At 47.3% G+C, this 16,803-nt stretch overlaps 1 protein-coding gene across 15 annotated transcripts in view; it reads left to right on the top strand.

Annotated features, from left to right (window-relative positions):
- LOC104142271 (ankyrin repeat and fibronectin type-III domain-containing protein 1) overlaps nucleotides 1–16,803 on the top strand; it is a 348,255-nt gene that overhangs the window by 242,830 nt on the left and 88,622 nt on the right. For 12 of the 15 annotated variants that reach the window (XM_068908667.1, XM_068908666.1, XM_068908668.1 and 9 more), the window contains one exon: nucleotides 8,836–8,876. In XM_068908667.1, coding sequence (XP_068764768.1) covers nucleotides 8,836–8,876 — 41 coding nt within the window. Of the gene's footprint in view, nucleotides 1–7,153; nucleotides 7,320–8,835; nucleotides 8,877–16,803 lie in introns of those variants that run through there. The other 3 variants (XM_068908677.1, XM_068908679.1, XM_068908682.1) reach the window with 3 other exon arrangements.

Below are 16,803 nucleotides of genomic sequence, written 5' to 3'. Positions count from 1 at the left end.
CCAGCAGGCAAACGAAGATCTGCTGTCCAGCAAGACTTGCCTTTGGAAGTGCAGAGACACCTGCTGCCAGGCGGCCAAGAGCTCCCTCCCAGCATAGAGCTGACGTGCAGCACTGGCAGAAGTTATAACTGTGGTTTTCAGCTGAGATATCTGGTTCATCTAGCCTCAAATTCAGGTTTTAGAATGGAGGGAAACTCACTGCTTTGTACTCAGGCCTGTATTAACCAGCTGGCCCTGAAAGTCCTGGGCTAGGTACTGTTTTGAAGAGGCATGGCGATGAGGGTAGGTCATGCCAAGCAGGTATGATCTGAGTGATCAGCTGCCTGAAGGAGGCAGTGCCAAATGGTGAGCAGCTGGCTGAGGTCAGCCTGGCAGTCCTCCCTTCCACAGACGAATGTGGGAGGTGGGGTGGAGAGCAGGAGAGGGGGGCTGCAGTTTGGGAGGCCATGGAGGGGAGCTTGCACCTGCAGAGGAGGATGTAGCACTCCCGCAGCCTTTTGAATTCTTCGCCAAGCTCATAGCAGAGGGCCCTACAAATACGAGGGCACATGTGGCATGCTGGGCCCTGTGCTGCTCTTGGGTTGGTCTGCCCTTGTTCAGAGGGGAGCTAAAACTCTCTAGCCCTGTTAGCTGGGGCAGGTGTGTAAAAAGTCCTTCCTAATCCCTACTTCCTAATCCAAACTGTCCTCTTGCATCCCAAAACACTGAATTTTATTACCCTTCTGACAGTCAGGCATCAACTCCTGATTAGTCATAAATGCAGCATGTTGCAGATATGCTGAGCTTGACTGGTGGCTGTGACCAAAAGTACAAACAGCCAGGATCCACAAGCAAGATGCCACAGAGTGGTGGGCTGTGCTAAGTCAGCCCCCCCGTGCCCTTGTCTGCCGTGGGGACTGAGCAGCTGCTGCAGGTGCCAAAATCATGAGCTGAGTCCGCCCAGCACATCTCGGGGATCAGTCTTGGGGTGCGCTGCACACAGGAGTGTGTGCAGCAGCACAGCAGTATAGCAGCTGGAGAAGGCATTTGAAATCCCACCAGGAGACAAGGTAGTAGATGGCAGTTTTACAACATCAGCTCTTGTCGATGTTGGCCCACAATTTTGTTTTGCAGAGTACTCTTCTAGCATGGAAAAATAACTCATCTCTTGGTTTTTATCTCTTCCTTTGTTTGTATGGGCATTGAATATTCTGCGAGTCACTGAGCCAGGTTTTACTGAAATAACTTAGAAAGCTGCCACCTGCAAGCAGCTGTTTGTCTTTGGGGATTATTTTGGTGTAGTTTCTGAATAAATGTACGAGGCTTCTTTGGACATGTTAATAACTTCATTCTCTTAGGGACACAGCCTAAAAAAAGATGAGCTGAGATTATACTTGGCAACATTTAGGAAAGTAAAAAGTACAACGGAATTGATGTCTGCTGGTGTGAATAAATAAATAATACAATGCCTCTGCCTTAGCCCCTGTGTGAGCATTGTTGTTTCCAATCCCTTGCCTGTTGTCTCCCCAGCTCTGCTGAATTTTGGAAATCAGAGCTGTCCTTTAAAATGTTTTGATCTTTTATATCTGCAGCATATTGTGCTAATTCTTATCAGGCATGAGTGAGGCTGGCTTTGCAGATGAACTGTCTTAGAGAGGGCTGCCTAGGAGCTTATATGTGCTGTGCCACTTGAACTTGTGAAATATAGAATTTAAGTAACTTGCGAAATAATTTACTTAGTGCCTACAATGTGAAATTAAGAGAATAATTTCAAGCATTCATGTTAGTCCAAATTCCCATAAGTTTGCAAAGGCTTTGTGAAAGTTTTGAGTTACATTTCAAGTAAAAACTAGGCAGTCCCTCAAATGTCTGTCTTTGGCATCTTGTACAAAATCTAGTCTAAAAGATAAAATTGTATTGCAGCACCAAAATGATTCCAAGTTGTTATGCGCAGGGTTTTTTTGGATGTTGCGTATCTTTTCAGTATGATTATTCTCTTCCTCTGTGCTATAGTGAAGGGGTCTAGAAAGGGCAGCACTGAGAGCATCATCACGAAAATGAGAGGAGCCTGTTGCCTTGGCTTTGCTTCATCTCTGTTCCTTTGCTTTTGATGTTACCATGCAAGCCTCAGTGAAGGGCTGAATACAATTGCGTGTTGCTCAACTGGCTTGGGAGGCTGTGTTTTTACAGGCAGATTAAAAAGAACCTGCAAAGGGTGTTTTTTGAGAGGCTGGGCCTGTGCCCTTATGATGGTTCTTTCATGGCCAGAAAAACCACCCTGATCTTTCAGTTCATCTAGTTTTGGTGTAAAACCATCATGAAAGGTGGTCTCCCTTTACATTCCTTTCTACTTCTTGGCATTTCTTTGTGACGTTGTACTCTTCAGAGGTGTGAACAGAAGAGCTCTGAGCATCAAACTGAGAGGTCCTTTATTCAACGCAAGTGCAATACCAGCCTAGTTAAGTTATTACATAGGGAGGTGAAGAGGGTACCAGTGGTAAGGGACTTTAGCCACAGTTGAGATGACAATCGTCTTGGCAAGGAATCCCTCCTTCTTGGCAGACTGCATACCAGCCCAGGAGTTGTGGACTTGGCATTAGTGTCCTATTCTGCTGCTTCCTTTGTCTTGGGTAGTTACTTTATCAAGGTGATCTGCAGAGGAAAGATATTAGAAGACAGCGAATATCCACATTCAGAAAGACAGGCCCCCCAAAGGCACAAAAGCACTAGTGAGTGAGGGATTTAGGGCATCGCTGTGTTCAGAAGGACATCACCTGGAACAGTATCCTTATTTCCCACCTCCTTCTTATGGCCCTGCTGGGAGGAGGAACATGAACATCTCACGGAGGGCCTGGCACCTGGTTGGCAGCTGCCCTACTTGATACCACAAGCTGCTCCTGCTTCTCATGGCGCCCCTGTGCTGGAGCGGACTGCTCTGCAGTTGTCCTCCTTTTCATCTCAGGAGTGAATGGTTGAGATGGGTGCAAGCCTTCTCTGAAAGATTTGTTTTAAACATACTTGCCGATAAAAATGACTCTCTCCATTATTTCATTAAGGGATTTAAAATGGGCTTGCTAAACCTTGAGTCATCAATGAAATGAGCAAGTGAGAAGAAATGCAGGCCCCGCTGGAGGGTGACTCATGCTGTGTGGTGAGGCAGGGTTTGGGTTTGCAGGGGACTCTGAATTTGGTGATGCTGACACTTCCCTCTTGGCCTCCTGGGAAGGCCACGTTCTCCCCAGCATCCTGAGCAGGAGCAGCAGGTCTCTCAGAGCTTAATTTGAGAGCAGAGAAACTGTGCAGCCATTGCATTGCAGCTTTGCCCTTCTTGAGACCCCAGCTACGCATTGATGCATAGGAGTAGCCAGTAGACAACCCTCCTGAAAGTCAGCAGGTCAACCAATAAACCTGCATGCAGATACTTGATTTATATATGTATATGTATATATTTGTGTGTGTGTATATATATGCATATATAAAAGCCTTCAGATCCCAGATCAGATCAGGAGAAACTGACCTTCCTTCTAGGAAGGAAGAAGAAAATGCCAGATCTCCTTTTGCTCATTTTAGGGAGCTTTTTGCCTCTTTCAGTCCTCAGGCACAGACAGGTTTGTAGCATCAAAGAACTTGGAAAAGAAAAGCCAGTCCCAGCTCCCTATAAGGCCAGGAATTGTCCCTTCTGCACAGTTCTCAGTGGTTTATCTAGTCAGTTTTCTAAAATCCACAGAAATGTTGCTCTACCCCTCCCCTCTGGAGTTGGTTCAAACTCTGTTAAAGCTCAGTGCCAGGACATTTTTCCTAAGATTGAGACTGTATTCCCTTTCTTTGTTTTACCCTGCACTGCTTTCCTCTGCCCTTTCCTTGCCTTGAACACCTCTCTGTAATCACCCCGTCCTACTGAAGCAGTGTGGAGATCACCACACCCACTGGCAGTGTGATGGGGACAGAGGTTGGCCCTGGCAGCACTGTCTCAGCAGGCACCGCGCGGCCTGCTGCCCTGGAGCAGATGTGCTGGCTGCTAACCCTTCATCCTCTTTGCTGTGTGAGTGAGCCAGTACCTATGCGTGCTCATCCCCACCACCTCACAGCCTCAGTGCCTTCTATCACAACTTACTTAAGTGCTTTCGAATTAATACCTTCAAATCTTCCACAAAGGCCAGCTTCCCCATTTGGGGGGATATTTCCAGGTGCCACCCTGAGCTCTCTAAGTGTTCCTCAGCAGTCATGTCAAGGCCATGTGGGCTATTACCACATCCTTGCCCTTGGCAAAATTGCTTTGGCGTCCTTTGCTGTGGCTACATTGTATGATAAATTCCTGCATAAACTCTGCCCAGGCCCAAAGCGCGCTCTGGGCCTTTTAGGGCATTGCTGCTTTCTTGCCTCCTTCCTCACATTGATTTGTTTGCATTTCTGCTGGTTGCCTTTCACCAGAGAGTTTTACTTGCATTTTTCATAGCGGAATATTACACAGTTTATCATCTACCTAGTAACCTCTTCACTGGAAAGTCCCTTTCTATGGCTCTCTGGTTCCTATTATGACACCACATGTGCATGTATTCACTTCTCCTTCTGCTTATTCATCAGGATCTTGCTTAGAGGCAGTTGAAAGCACATCCTTGTCCTCGATCTTACTGCTAGCCCTGACCACCTTCTCCTGCCTTTGTGAACTTCCAGCAAGTTTTGCTGTGAGGATTCATGTGGTTAGGTGATTTCCAGGTTCTCTCCAGGAGCCCTTTGGATCCACCACCATGTTGCTTTTTGTTCATGCTCAGGAGAAGGATATGAAATGTGATGGGACTGATCTGTGGAATTTCATCTGATTGCTATGCACAATCCTTTTCTCTTCTGGAAAAATAGTAAGGCTTTACAGGAGAAAGATGGGGAAACTGGGGCATGAAAAGGGAATAAAGGGCTCAAGATCAGACAGCAGGGTAGTGGCAGAGCAAGGAGCTGATCCAAGGCTCCCGGCCCTGCTCCAGGCCTGATTCCTTGGACCATGTTGCTGGATTTTTTTTTTTTTTTCCTCCTTGTTTTCTGTTTTCCTAATAAGGTTTGAATTCAGATATTTTGACTAATGACTATTACAATTGCTTCCCATTTTACTGCTTTGTTTTTCCTCTTTGCAAAGTTAGTTCTTTGTTGTTTTATTCCAGATATCTAATACCTTTTCAGTTTTCCATGACTTTTCAAAAATAGTTGCTTGATAAGCTCTCATTAACCCCTTTGCTTAGTATGTTCATGTAACTCATCCTGCCAGGGGCTTGCAAACAGTGTGGGCTTGTGAGTTGTGGAGTCAATCAAGGGGATGGCAGGCTACTGTACCAGCAGTGGTTCTCATCAGCAGCTAGGGCACCCTGCCCCGGCCTCAGTCGTCTGCATAGCGTGTGTGGCTTCACTAATGTTCCTCCAGCTTCTCTTTCAGTAGTTGCTAAACTTACAAGGACTTCCTGCTTTTTTTCCCCAAATTTTCCAAGTGATTTTCCTTCATGAGAGACAGAGTGACTTCGGAGACCTCCATCTCTGTCCTAGCTAGAGATGAAACACGATTAATGCTCAAGATACCTGTGGTTGTGTGCAGGAGCTGTTGCAGACTTTGCTATCTTCTGCTCTGGTATTTTTGGTGGTCGTCCCCTCCAGAATTTTGGAAAGGTGAAAAGAGTGGTAACATTGTTTTCTCTTGTTATTTATTAGTGCTCTAGAAAGATCAGATTCTGTCTTGAGCTGGCAAAAACCTTCCTAGGTCCTTTTGGGGTTGATAGGAGTTTTTCCTGCAGACCTCAGCTGCTGTGGGGTTGGGGGTCTGGTGCATGGAACGCAGATTTTCCACGTGATATTTAGACAGTGCTGAGAAAGCTATTCGCAAATTATTTCTCATTAAATATCAACAGCTTTGTATGATCCTTGCTAGCACAGGTATCAGGTGAAATTGAAATTGTTGTGGCTTGTGAGCCTCATTGTAACCATTCCATAGTTTGGAATTCCATAGTTTGGCATCCTAAGTGTTAGGTTTTAAGTTTAAGAAGTAAAAAATCCTCTTCTGGGAATGCTGTGCCCCAAGGGACTGGAGGGAACGAGCCTTCCCGTTATAAGATTTGTGAATTTGCCCATTTCAATGTTGAAATGGAGTGAGAATGAGGATAGAGTTAGTGCTTTTGACAAGAACATCTCCCAAGGGAAACCCTGAGGAAGGTACAGCAAGCTGACTGGAAAAGACTCTTTGTGTGGGGGAAGGTTGGATGAAGGCTTTGGTGAGGAAGAGGGGAGTTGCAGCATGTGGAAGAGAGTGGTGTGGCTCTATGCCGAGACCTCAGCGCCCAAGCAGAGTGTTTGGGAGCAGTGCTTAGCTGAGGGTGCCACGCACATCTGACTGGTGGGGATTGCTTGCCAAGCCCATCCAGCTTTTGCTTGCCAGTGCTCAGTCATCAGCACATGGGAAAATGAGGTCTTCCCTCCCTGCAACAGGGTGCACATGTGCTGCTCACTGTGCACCTCAGCTCCATCACAAACTTGATGTCAGGCAAGTTCCCTGGCCTCAGCTTTCTGAGCCATGCACTCCCAGCCTGCATGGGTGAAGTGTGAGCAGTCAGTTTGGCAGGCTGCACAAATCCAGCTCCGAATAGCCAGCGCTGCAGGCTTGCTTACAGCCTCCTTTTGCCGATGTTTGACTGACAGATCCGTGCTGGGAAGAGGGTCTGCTGCTATCGTACCAGCAGCCTTGTAGCCAGCCCAAGGGAGACCTGGGCTAGGAGGCTGCAGCACATAGTTAAGGTGCTGCTCTTCACCTTCCTGGGTTTGCAAGAGTCGCCTTTCAGGGGAAAGGGGGGACATTTTGGTGACAGCTAATGCATGCCTGTCTAAAAGTCAGGGCCTTTCTCTCCCTGCTTGCTTTGCAGACCTGCAGCAGAAGTGACCTGTTGCTATGGCCAGTGAGGAGGCGGCCTGGGGGAGCACGGGGAGAGGGGGAGCCGTGCCAGTGGCAGGGACAACGCAGCAGAGCGCCGGGAAAGCTGCTGCGCCCCTGATTAGTATTCGACCTCTTTCCTCCCTGCTGTTTTGGCGTTAGCTTTAGCTATTGCCTGGCAACCGCCGAGTAAAAGTACAACACCAGCTCCAAAGCCCAAGCTTGCTTCCAGCGTGCGCGTGCACGTACATGCTTACACACGCCTGCTGCCACTGCCGCCTGTGTGCAGGCAGGGCCGGGCAGGTGACTGGCCACCCCACGCTACCTGCTACTCTCTTCCACCACATGACAGCCTGTGTGCTGGCCGTGAAGACCATCCATGAAACGAGGAGAGGACTCCCAGCAGTGGAATGGCCGGCCTTGCTGACACCCAGGTTTGGTGGGTCTGTCTGTCTGTTTGTTTGCCCTGGTATGGTGTGATGGAAGCTGCTCGCCATGCACGGCTGCCCGCTGCTCCTTGTCTGCTAGCAAGGGAGTCGAGAGTGCATCCTACTCCTGACTGCATCTGGCACGGCACGCTTGTTGCCGTCCTTTCTGGGTGGTGGGGGCTCTTCTGTGCTCTGTCTTTCTCTCTTGTTACCTCCCACGAGGCAAGCACATGCCTCAAATTCTGTCCTGTGCTCCGTGGGGACAGGCCTCGGAGTGGGGCAGCGGGGCCAGCCTCAGCCTGCCAGGGCCCTGGGTGATGTCTTCTGGGCCGTGGGTGCCTCCAGCATAAGGTGTGTCGGGGAAGACAGCGGTGAATGTACGCGAATGTATAGAGCCTCATTGGAGCTGGTCCGCTTTGACAATGAGAAAAGGCACAGCAGTTTGTGCATACCCTCTGTATATGTTATGCAATCACGTGTGTTCACATGTACACCGTCTCCTGCACACGTGCCCTGCCTTGCACCTGAAGGAGGATCTACAGAACAAGTGCAACTGCATGGCAAGATGAGCCTCGAGAAGGCACAGTCAGCAGAGGAGTTGTCTCCCAGGGCTCCCCACGGAGTGGCTCCATGTGGCTGGGATCTCCTTGGAGGGCCCTGGTGTTTTGGCAGTCCCTTAGCAGGCGGTTTGGGACACTGTTAGGCTTTTAATAGATTGTGTTGTTGGTGGAGCTGGTGACACTTGGGAAAACACTGGCATACGGGACTCTCAGTGTATGTATGTCAGGCTGTCTCTGCTACCCAGACTTGCAGACACATGCTTGCGGTTTGATATAGTTTTTCTAGGCAGAACAATTTTGTAGTTATGTCCCCAGGGAGAGGCTGAGGGACTCGGGGTCAGTCCGCTGCCCCGCCAAGGGCTTGCTGGTGGCAATAGACAGCTCGGTCTCCCTGCCAACCTTGCACATCATCCTCCTCCTGGCCAGGCGGTCTCAAGAGGACGTAAGTCTCTTCCTTCTGTGCAAGGTGCCACATTTCTGCAAGTGATGAGAGAAACATACATACCTGAATAAATTAGGTGCAGCTCATACCACTGTTTTTGTTTTCTTGTTTTCCTGAGAGTCTGGGAAGCCATCTCCTGGCTTGGGAAGTGTTGACTTCAGCCACTGACATGAGAGCTGTTGTTGTGTCCCCCCCACACCCTGTAATTCCCTGAACTGGTACCACAGAGCACTGGCAACAGGAGTTGTGTCCTGCCAAGGCGCTGAGATGCGCAGCCAGGGGCATATTCCAGCTCCCTCACATTTTGTGTCCTTGGCCACTACGGGGTCTGCCTACAGGGCATTTGATCACTGCAGGTCTTGTGCTGCCTGCCTGCGAGAAGCAGCATGAAGTGCCCCTACCCATTCCAGACAGCGCAGACATACCTACCAGTCAACAAAAAAGATACGCATGGCTTTTCCTCGCGTGTGTTCATCAGTTACGTTTGCTTGGTAAAGAGTTAAACGTATCTGTTTTGTCTTGCAGAGCCTGGGGTCAGCAGACAAGAAGGACTTTTACCAACCAAAGTAAGTGCCAGTAACCGTGGTGAGTAATTGTGTGGAAATTCCCAGTTGCTCCATGTTATCCGGCAGCTCTGTGGCTTACTAAGATTAGACATTTCAATGTACGAGAATAGCTGCTGCAATTACACAAGTGAGGATAACAGTGGAAGGGCTGTCAGTCATTTTGGCTTCAGGGCATATGCAAATCACTAGCTCAGGTCAAAAGGAATCAAGACAGGTTGAGTGACACTTAGGAACAGAGCTGGTACCTGGCAGCCAGGGGAGTGGGGGCTGCAGAGGCGACCTTTCCCACCTCTGGCTCCCTCTGCTCTGGGATTGCACAGCTGAGCTATTCTGGAGAATTGAATGATTTAGTTTTGTGTTGCTACTGGCTGATGTTAGAACACATCTTCCACAGCCAGTGCTTTGACACTGATGCCTGACTTTTTCCATCCGTTGTAAGTGTCCGGTAAAGCGTGGTGAGCCATAAGGGTGAAAGAAAAGGAAGAGGGCTCTCTGGAGCCCTCAGATCCATGAGCATGAACAAAGGATCTGCAAATCACCCCAGTAACATAAGCAGTTGGTTACCTAGTGCATGCCCTTGGCCATGGCTCTGGGCTGGCTGCAACAGTCTGTAAGCGAGAGAGAGCAGAGCTCTTTAAAAAGCTGTCAACCTCTGAGACCCTTATTAAAATGCAAACATAGCGTGCACTCTCAGGCGATTTATATTGTTGCACCCAGCATTTCCAGAGCCTCCCTACAGAATGGCACCTTCAAGTCAAGAAGGGTCTCTTTGCTGGAAGGAGATCTGGCATCATGATTATTTGGTAAAGGCAACCTCTTGTAAAACCCACAGTTAAGAGTTTCAGTTCTGGACCTGACCATAAAACATCTACGCATTGTGCTGCTGAGCATGTTTGCATGAAGGGTATTGTATTGCTCCTGCTCATGTTTAGGAAAAGTGAAATAGCATTATGTTATTGCCTCTTCTGTTCAGGAGAAAATGCCATAGGTATGTTTTTAGAGATTGTTCTTGTTCCAGAAGTAGTGGAATTGTGCGCTGACATGCGGGATTGTCAGTGGAAGATGTTTTTGGAATGTTCAGAAGGAATTGGTTGAGGGGGAAAAAAAAAAAAACTCTCCTCCAAATTTCACTGTACTTCTGCTTTTGCTGTTTCCTTGCTGCTTTCCAAAATGTTCCTACAGATCTACTCCTCAGCAGTGCAGAGAGTATGCAGTAAGCACAGAGTAATCGTCCTCTTTCACTGCTTTGTCTGATCTCTTAGCATCGAAACAAATTTTTCAGTGGCACACTTGGGTTTTTAAGCTTTATCTTAGGGCATCTTCCAGAGCTGTCTGTTTGCACTCTGTGATGTGGAGAGCAAGTACTGGGGTGCATGGGTGTTTTTCAATTATCTGTTGAATCTTCTTTCTTTAAACTACTAAGAATTCCACCCCCTGCTCTCCCCCTCAAGCCAGTAGAGCTCAGCACTGGTCTCCTAGGTCCATACCAGAAAGGTCTAATTTCAAAGAACTCCTCTGCCCATTCACCCCAAGGCAGTGTTGATCATCAGCTTTCCAAGACCATTGGCAGCTCAACACTTCTGAAAATCAAGCCAAAGCCGTTTCCCAGGCTGTTTAATCCCACAGAGATTTCTGGGAGATCAGAGGGATAGACCAGGAGTTTATGGAATCATCATGGATAGAATGATAAAATCAACACATATTTAGCAAAGGATTTATGCTTTTGTGATCTTTACTAAGTTATCCAAAATTTCTATGCTTCTTGCTGTAGCACTCTTATCTCTTATGTAGCATATGTATTTCTGGACTAGCATGCTTAAAAAAAGGTCAAAGCATCTAGTATCCCTATGCTAGTTGAAGCTTTTGTAAGACTTTAAGGCAGAAATTTGGAGGAAATGTGCTAAGAGCTCATTCCTACTGGGCAATTTTGGAGCGAGATAGCAAAACTTCGTCTTACTGTTATAGCTCATCTCATCAGGGAAATTAGGGATATTTCTCTCACTAATGACAGAATGTGGGCTTCTTGACTCAATGACGTGGCAAAATTGTTGGGTCAGAATGGTGGGTGTTCATGCTGAAGGTCGTGTAGATACAGGGTATCTTAGTGGTGCTCTCTGGTTCCCATTAGTGTAAAATGGTAAAAAAGATGCTTTTAGAGATAACACATATGTGTTGATGCCCCTCAGCTCTTCTCCTTAAGCCAATTTTGTCTCTTTTTCTTCTTCCTATGCCACAAGGCTCAGCAGCCACCATTGTTTGCCCAAGTGGCTTGTCATATTGGACTGTGACTTGATCATCAGAATAAGATGACTTTGTTTAATGTCCATTCTATTTACATTCCTCAGTGGTTGTTTGGGGGTTTCTCTGCTATGGGACCGGTAGAGCTTAGGGCTGTGACGTTGGCTGGCACAGCTGCCCCCTGCCTGCTTTGGCTTTTTGGTCTACCAGCTGCTGTTCCAGAAAGACTTGCTCTCCCTACTGCAGCCTGGTCTGCAAAGCTGGGCCAACCTGGGGAAGACCATAACATCTGGCAGGATTGAAGCCTCTGTTCCTCAGCATAGAATGATACTTTTCAATAGTGCCCACAGTGCCAAAAAAAAAACCCCCAGATGTGCACAGGTGTACAGCCCTCCTCCCTAGTCCCCTCTCTGTTGCATGCTATGCGTGGGCTCCAGGGCAGCACTTCCTTGGCAGCTGCTGGAGGGCTGTATGTGGAGACTGATTAGAGGCTCAGGAGAACTCAGCACTTCTGCAGCACCTTTCACAGACGTGTTCTCCAAGCCCTGGGCAAGCCAGCTGTTTCCAGTGACCTGGCTATGAGCAGCAAGACCATGGGAAGCAGCCTGCAACTGGTTCCCAGAAATGAGTTGAGCAGTAATGTTTTATGAACGCATCTGTGTGGCTAGGCTGGTGATCTGATAGAAGTTTGGGAGCAGATGGCTGGCCCTCTAGCCTGAAAACACCAGAAGAAACTTTACAATTCCTCTGCTTTTTCTGTTCTGTGCTTCTGAGACAGCAGTGGGCTCTGCTGACCGTACTGCATTCACTGCAGTAGGTGTGTCAGAACAGCATCCCTGGTCTCTGATCGGCGTTCTGGCCTCTGACTTGCCTTACATACAACAGGTGTAGGTTATAGAAGTATAAAAACAGTTAAGACCTTCCTAGTTCATTTCACTTTCACTAAAGAACTGCTCTCTGCTTCTCATTTCCTTTTTTATCTGACTAGTCGCTGTCTGTGGCTTGCTTTCCAGTCATGTCAGCCTTTGTTGTAAGGGATCTCCCTACACAATCAATATGTCCTGGTCCTTAAAGCTTGTGGCTCACCTTCATATACATCAGCCACTGGAGTTAGGTGCTGTGCTCTCAGCCACACATACCCCAAAAATCTGAGCAATGCTTTTTTATCACTGTCTGTCCTGGGAGTATGGAGAGGTGTCAGTCCTCACCCACCAACTTTTGATGGCCCTTACCTGAGGCTCTTCCCCACTGATCAGTCCATCCAAGAAGTTTTAAGACAAAGATCTCATACTAGATTGCCCAAAAGTTAGAACTGCAGTCACTCAAGAAAGGATAGTGAGCCTAGATCTTCATGGTTGGAAGCCAGAGATGCCAGTGACTGAGCCAGTTAGACCTAAAATGGTGTTGCTGTCTGCTCTTCTGGAAGCACTTCTATTTCCTTTGGTGACGGTGGTTGTGTATGTTCCTCCTGGAGTTGGCCAGTGTCAGGAGTTGTGATTCCTGGCTTTTTCTGTGTCTGTGAGGTAAATGATTCAGCAATAAAATCCACATTAAATACAAGAATGCTGCTTGAAGTCACGAAAGTTGAAGCACTAATCTTAAAGTCACCTGACAAGTGGGTAGGCTAGAGACCACCTTAGGAAGAACAGACATTCAAACAGTTTCTGTGATTAAACTTCCTGAGAGAGGAGTCTGACAACTTGGGAACGACCACCACTTCAGCACCAAGACCACATCTGCACAGGTTTTACCACCTACATTAGCTGCTCTGACCTTGTACTATATCCACTTAGAACAAGCACAGATGTCTTTCTCATGCTGTGTTTCTGAAGCAGGTTATTTGGATGTCAGAATGTGCATCATATATCCGTACCTGATAAATCTTGTCTGATCCAATTTGGGAATGTCCCCGCCCATCCCAGCACTCGCTGCAACCCCACGTTTGGCTGGGGTCGGGCTAGTATTCCAAGGGACCAGGGAAGAAGTGCCTTGTGGGCCGAATCCAGCCCCTGAACTGCTCACTGCTTTGTTACCTCAATTTAGAAAATTGCTAATACAGCTATAATGTTCTCAGTGCTTACAAAGGTCATTCTAAATTGCTGACAGAAGGCCCTTGTTTGCTTTATGGAGCAAATCAAGGCAGTTTCCTGGGTAAGGGCTTGCTTGCTAAAGACCCATGGACCATGCTCAGAGAGAGGAATAGGATCTCCTGGGTCAGGGATACTTTTGCTTAATAACTATCCTGGAAGGAGTGGTTGGAATGCCCTATAAGTGCCCTGACGCTGACCAAGAAAGGCTGATGTGTTTGCTAATTCCCTGTAACATCTAGTTGCTCTTTTGTGTCAGGCACTGACTAGAACTCAGTTTCTTCAAACCCAGAAAGAAATCTTGGTTGTAATAATAATCATGCAACCTCTAGCAAAGGTAGATTGAAATACCTGATTTTAATTAAAGTGTCACTGATTTGCTGCATGAGCAGGAGCTGTTTGCTCTCTCTGCCTGTGCTGTCTCCTCTGCTGAGAGCAATGCTTATTTGTCAAGAGAGTCTTCACCCTCAAGCAGTTAATATTTGCCAGGCACTTTGAGATGTCAAGACAGAGGCTGCTGTAGCAATACAAGATTTTCTCAACTGATCTGCTTGTTCAGTCCCTTGGGAAGGTCTGGCCATGTTGAAGAGACCTGATGCCTCAAAGCCCACATCTTGCTCCAGAAGAATCCCACAGCCCCTTTATACAAGTATCTTATGGCTCTATCTTTGTTTCATATTAAAGGCCACCACCCACCTTCTATGCTTAAGCCTCAGACATGTATACACGCAGCAAGCCTTTGAAACCACCTTGCTTACATAAAGCAGCATCTCTTGTTTGTTTTGCGTTGCGGTATTTATTATGCCAAAGTGTCTCTGCCGCTAACTCAGTGTCACCTTGCTTTTAGTGTAGAACATTTTAGATTAAGACCTTTCTGTGCCAGCATTTGGATGAAAGTGAATGTTCTATTGCTGAATCGTTATCTTATAAAACCTTGGCATTTTAAAGGATCTAGAAATCAATATTTACATTTTGGAAGCATTAAAGGGCATCATCACAAGCTAGATGTGTTCCTAAGGGGAGTGTTGCCTCCTTAATACAGACATTATTATTACAGTAGTAGCAATAATAGTTATACACATATATGCCATGTTTGACTTCTTTAGCAGTGGCTGAGAGTCATTCAGCTGGGATACTCATAAAGTAACTGAAGTAACTCACCTGCAAGTTCACCAGCAACATGCCAAGCAATGGGAGGAAAAATCACATGGAAAAAAGAAGGGAGTAAGAGCCAATACAGCTGATGTAAGGGAAGGCAGTGGGGTATGGGGAAGCGATGCTGAGTTCTAGATATCTGTTCTGAAGCAATGGGAAATTCATTAAGAGAAATCATCCAAAAACTGCTCTTATAGGTGAAGAATGCTTCTCCCAACTTAGATTTTGGAAAGGCTGAAGTGATGTTGCCAACCTCTCTTTTGGTAGTGGGATGGCACAGCAGTGGGGGTTTGGAAGAGAGGGATTGGGGTCTATTGGGGCAGATGACCCCAAAATAGAGTCAGTTTGAGGAGAATGGAGCTCTCCAAAAGGGATCATAAATGTGTGGTCCTAGCTTCCAACCCCAAATCCTGGCTAAGCCAGTTTCCTTATGAGTCAAGGAGTTAACTCCTCAGCATGCAATGTAATTAAGTAAAGCGGTTTACAATGCTAGTAAAGGTATCCTAGCAGCACGGTTTGAGCCACTGAAACCTTATACCAAGCTTAAAAACTGTTTCCCTAGGGGTTTGGCCAGTGGATACAGAGCCTAAGTTACAAGGAGTTGGAGGGGTTTTAAGCCTCCTTAAGCGCTGGGAAAGGAAGGGAAGTCTTAAGAGACACTTTTGAGAAATGTCATGGTTCAACAAATGCCAGTCTGGAGATGAAGAGCAGGGCTGGACTAGAGCTGGAGGGGAGAGGAGGGTTAGCAGAAGTAGGTATGAATGCTGGGAGGTACTGTTCACAGGGTGGCAGAGAGCAGCCTTGAAAGTTTGCAGATGGTGTAGGAGACAGGCCTGTATTTGAGCCTCAGAACAGGTCTACTGCTTTCAGTCAGATCTTTGAAGAGTTTCTCTTGCTGTATAGTGTGCTGGACTTGCAAGCTGAGGCTGCCTGGTCTTTATCTATCTGTAACACTCTGTGCCCAGAAGAGTTTCTGGATACTTTCTGCTGTTTTGATGGAGTGCAGGGAGAGCAGAAAATGGTTTTCTCCTACAGGGGCTGGTGCTGTTCCTTCCTCTGACATTGTTAGGAGGGCCTTAATTAGCTGCATCATGCCAAACAGGCAAAGACAGGGCTGTGCAGCCTCTTGCAGCCCTGTTGGCTCTCCCTATGAGATGGAAGTGTGCGTCCTCCTTCAGGGCATTGCAATGGGTGCAGGATGCATCTCCCATCCTCTCAGGAACGGTTTTGTCCCCAAGACCATGTTTGCTTTGCTACTCTGAGCACCAGCATGGACTCCGGGTCCTCTTAGCTCTGTGGAAGGGCTGGCTGAGGAGGGAATAGGAAACAACCTTAACAGGCTAACGAAGAGCAGTTTGAATCTTGGAAGTTAAGGAAGAGATTTTCCTGCTGATTTGCCCTGTGGTGTCTGAGCTGGGACAGACTAATATCTCTATTTGCTTTTCAAGCTGGGAAAGCCATAGTCTGTGTGTCTGCACACTGTGTGTGCAGCAAGGTGAGCGAGCCATCAGGCTGAGGGCCCCATTGCCTTGCTGCTGAGTGTGTTTCTCGCCATCCTCCATGGCCTCCTCCCTTCTCCTCCAACTCTAGGCAATACCTGGCAATTTTGGCTGTTTCACTTTGTCTCTCTGCAAAAGTGATGGTTTAACAGCTGCCAGTGAAATCTATTCTCCACTTTCTTCATCCTACAGCAGCATATTCAGAGGTATTACGAGGACGAGGCTTGAAAGTTGGTCTCTCCTGTAATCCTTGGCCTCTCTCCTCACAGAGAAGTTAAAATTTGCCCATATGCTGCTTTCCACACCTGTCAAAGCCACTTTCTATCTTGTCATCCAGGCAGCTCAGGAGGATAGCACTGGTTTATGTGCCGCATAATACCCACTGAAGCCCACAATTTGTGTGAATTATGAAGTAATGCAATTCTTATTAATTTTATTTTTTCCTGCTTGTTACGTAGGAATACTTGTCTTTAAGCAACTGTGGTTGATGGGGAAGAAGGGCCATAGTGGGGTGTTTTTGACAGGTGCTCTACATTCAGATTTGTGAGGCCAGAGACCCACCTTCTCTCCTTACGCCTGTATGGTACCGGGGTCCACAATACCCAGAATAGCCTGGGCTCCAGAAAGCAGCTACAGTGCAAGGAACTAACTGCCTGAGGGAGGTCAAGGACGAGGTGCCACTTGGTTTCAGCTGTCCCTCAGTGTTCAAGCCTGAAGGACAGAAGTAGGAGTTGTCAGGGTTGTTTTAACCCGTGCTACCCTGCTCTGGGAATCCAGGATGAGAAACCACTCAGCTACCTCCCTTGCAGCATGCTCACTCTACAGCTGGGAATGGCCTTTCTGGACCTGTTGGTTGAACGAAGTTTAGGTTTCAGTTGTTTCTCTGCAGCTTTTAATGTGTTAAGTGAGACTGCGATGTAGGCTCTTACTGTGCCAGTCGCCATAGAA

The sequence above is a fragment of the Struthio camelus genome, chromosome 15, assembly GCF_040807025.1.
Source record: "Struthio camelus isolate bStrCam1 chromosome 15, bStrCam1.hap1, whole genome shotgun sequence".
NCBI lineage: Eukaryota > Metazoa > Chordata > Aves > Struthioniformes > Struthionidae > Struthio > Struthio camelus.
This window is presented reverse-complemented; position numbering and strand designations above follow the sequence as displayed.